The sequence below is a fragment of the Magnolia sinica genome, chromosome 3 (assembly GCF_029962835.1).
Source record: "Magnolia sinica isolate HGM2019 chromosome 3, MsV1, whole genome shotgun sequence".
NCBI lineage: Eukaryota > Viridiplantae > Streptophyta > Magnoliopsida > Magnoliales > Magnoliaceae > Magnolia > Magnolia sinica.
In genome coordinates, this window is record NC_080575.1 from 89,043,957 (window position 1) to 89,046,152 (window position 2,196).

The 2,196-nt window shown below is 44.5% G+C and overlaps 1 protein-coding gene across 1 annotated transcript; it reads left to right on the forward strand.

Annotated features, from left to right (window-relative positions):
• Positions 1 to 939: 939 nt before the first annotated feature.
• On the forward strand, positions 940 to 1,899 carry LOC131238966 (uncharacterized). Its single transcript, XM_058236541.1, has 2 exons — positions 940 to 1,071; positions 1,348 to 1,899. The coding sequence occupies exons 1-2, from the start codon at positions 940 to 942 to the stop codon at positions 1,897 to 1,899; spliced, it is 684 nt and encodes a 227-aa protein (XP_058092524.1).
• The last annotated feature ends 297 nt before the right edge of the window (positions 1,900 to 2,196 follow it).

A 2,196-nucleotide genomic window follows, 5' to 3' on the forward strand; every position in this document is an offset into this window, starting at 1 on the left:
CACCCTTAGCCTCCTCCCAACCTCCTCAACCCCAAGTCTAGCCCGGATTGATATTGGTGCAACCCATGCCTTAGCCTACTCAAGATCAAGCCAAAGATATTTCATTTTGCATATAAGCATTCATCATCATAACATCTATTCCCTTCTCAACTCCCCTGCTTCTCTAGATCTCTAGTGAACGTATGCTCTGTGACTTGCCGTACTTCGGATCCTGTCACATCAGAAATTCCTAGTGATTTAGTCTACTTTTCTTTACCTTTTTGCATAAGCATCATCACATCCGCCTTCTAGACACACCATTGGACGTATGATCTGTGGCCTGTTGAAATCTCGGATCTTGCCGCATCAGAAATCCACGTGTGCCTAGTCCTACTTTAACCGCATCATTCATCCCTTGAGATTTTCTTACCACACCAAGTAGAGACCGTACATTTGAACGGGTAGAGAGGATGCCTAACACCTTCCCTCTTTGTAACCAAGGTCCCTTATTCAGTATCTCTAAAATGGCGGATCCAAAGTCAACTTAAAGTAAAAGAGTCTTCGAATTTTCTAACTTTACGTATTCTGCAAGTTTTAGCCGAATGCGAGATTTTGAGTTAAGTGGCTAGTGGCGACTCCAAGTCTACATTGCACCACCAATTCCAATTAGCCAAATCACCCCACCATAAAGCATAAATTTATGTGGGCGCCGATTTCCAGCGTTCACAGAATGGCGACTCCACTGGGGACATGTTAGACTGCACTAGCCGAGACCCAACTCGAAAGTGTGTGGTATTCCAATCTCAAGGGACATTCATCATTGCATTCATATAAAACAAAAAAAATAATAATACATGATAATCAAAAGATAAACAAATAAACTAACTAAAAAACATCAATCTTTGGCTTACACTTGTCTGGGCATCAATCCTAGCCACGACTACTCGATCCCATGCAGCTATGACTACCCATGAAGAAGAGCCAACAGCTCTGCTAGCTCTCGAAGCATCGGCACCGGCGCCGGCACCTCAAGCAACTCCCACAGACTCACCAGTTACTGTAGCCATGAACGAGATGACTCAAAATCTCAAGGCACCGTAGGAGCTATTACTTCGCCTAATACCAAGCGCCATACCGAGCATGCAGGCGGCACAACCTAGTGCTCAAAACAGTTCAATCCCACAACCTCTCTTTACTTCCTCCCTTCCTCCTCCAGCAAATCGCATTTTATCTTTCCCCACAGAATCAACACAAGATCACCAACATCCTCTTCCTATTAGAAGATCTGGTCAATTCCGAGGGGTAAAACCCCTCTCATATGGTCCTTCTGAACTTGTAAAACTCTGAGAGCAATTGTGCGATATGCAGAGGAAGCTACAGAAGCAGCAAGGGAAGAATCTCCCATCCACCAAGTTCAGGGATCTTTGCCCCTTCCCTGATGCAAAGGTACCTCAAGACTTCGAGGTACCAAAATTTAACAAATATGATGGTATAGGGTGTCCTATGGACTACTTAAGAGCATTTTGTGGAGAGCTTAATACTCTAACAGGTAATAACGGAGTGTTGATCCGTTTGTTTCAAAAATTCTTGAAAGGCGATGCGTTAGATTGGTACACGTCATTAGACTACTATCGAATTAAGACTTGGGAACAACTTTCCCAAGCTTTCATTGATCGTTTCGTGTACAATCTTAATGTAACACCTAAAAGGGCGGATCTTGCTGCCCTAAGGCAGATGAATGATGAGTCATTATCAACTTACATTGGACGGTGGCAGGCCATGGCTGCCAGAATGAAGACACCCATTGATAATGAAGAGCAAATCTACATGATCATCCACTCGGCATACCCGAGTATCTCTGGATACCTCATTTCCTATCAATATGCCAACTTTACCCAACTCATCCGTGTTAGGGAATAAGTCGAAGTCGGAATAAGTGCTGGGACGATCTCCCCTTGGTGTCCTCATCAGGCCTCCTCAGTACAACGGATAGTGGAAGGAAGGTCTACTGGATAAGAGAACGGTAACAAAAATCTTCCTGACCTCCATCCAACAGAAGAAGACAATCTCGTCGCCTCTACCCAAGGCGCTCAATTCGCTCCTCAAGAGGGACAATGGCAACAACAACAACAAAGGGAGATTCTTCAGTACCCCAATCATCGTTAGCAAATAAGGATGGCCCAGGAACCTAGGCAGTTTACACCGATAGCCCAAACT

Coding starts and splice junctions, on each gene's coding strand:
- LOC131238966 (XM_058236541.1), top strand. CDS start 940: ATGACTACCCATGAAGAAGAGCCAACAGCTCTGCTAGCTCTCGAAGCA. Junction 1,072..1,347: donor AGATGACTCAAAATCTCAAG/GCACCGTAGGAG, acceptor TGCGATATGCAG/AGGAAGCTACAGAAGCAGCA.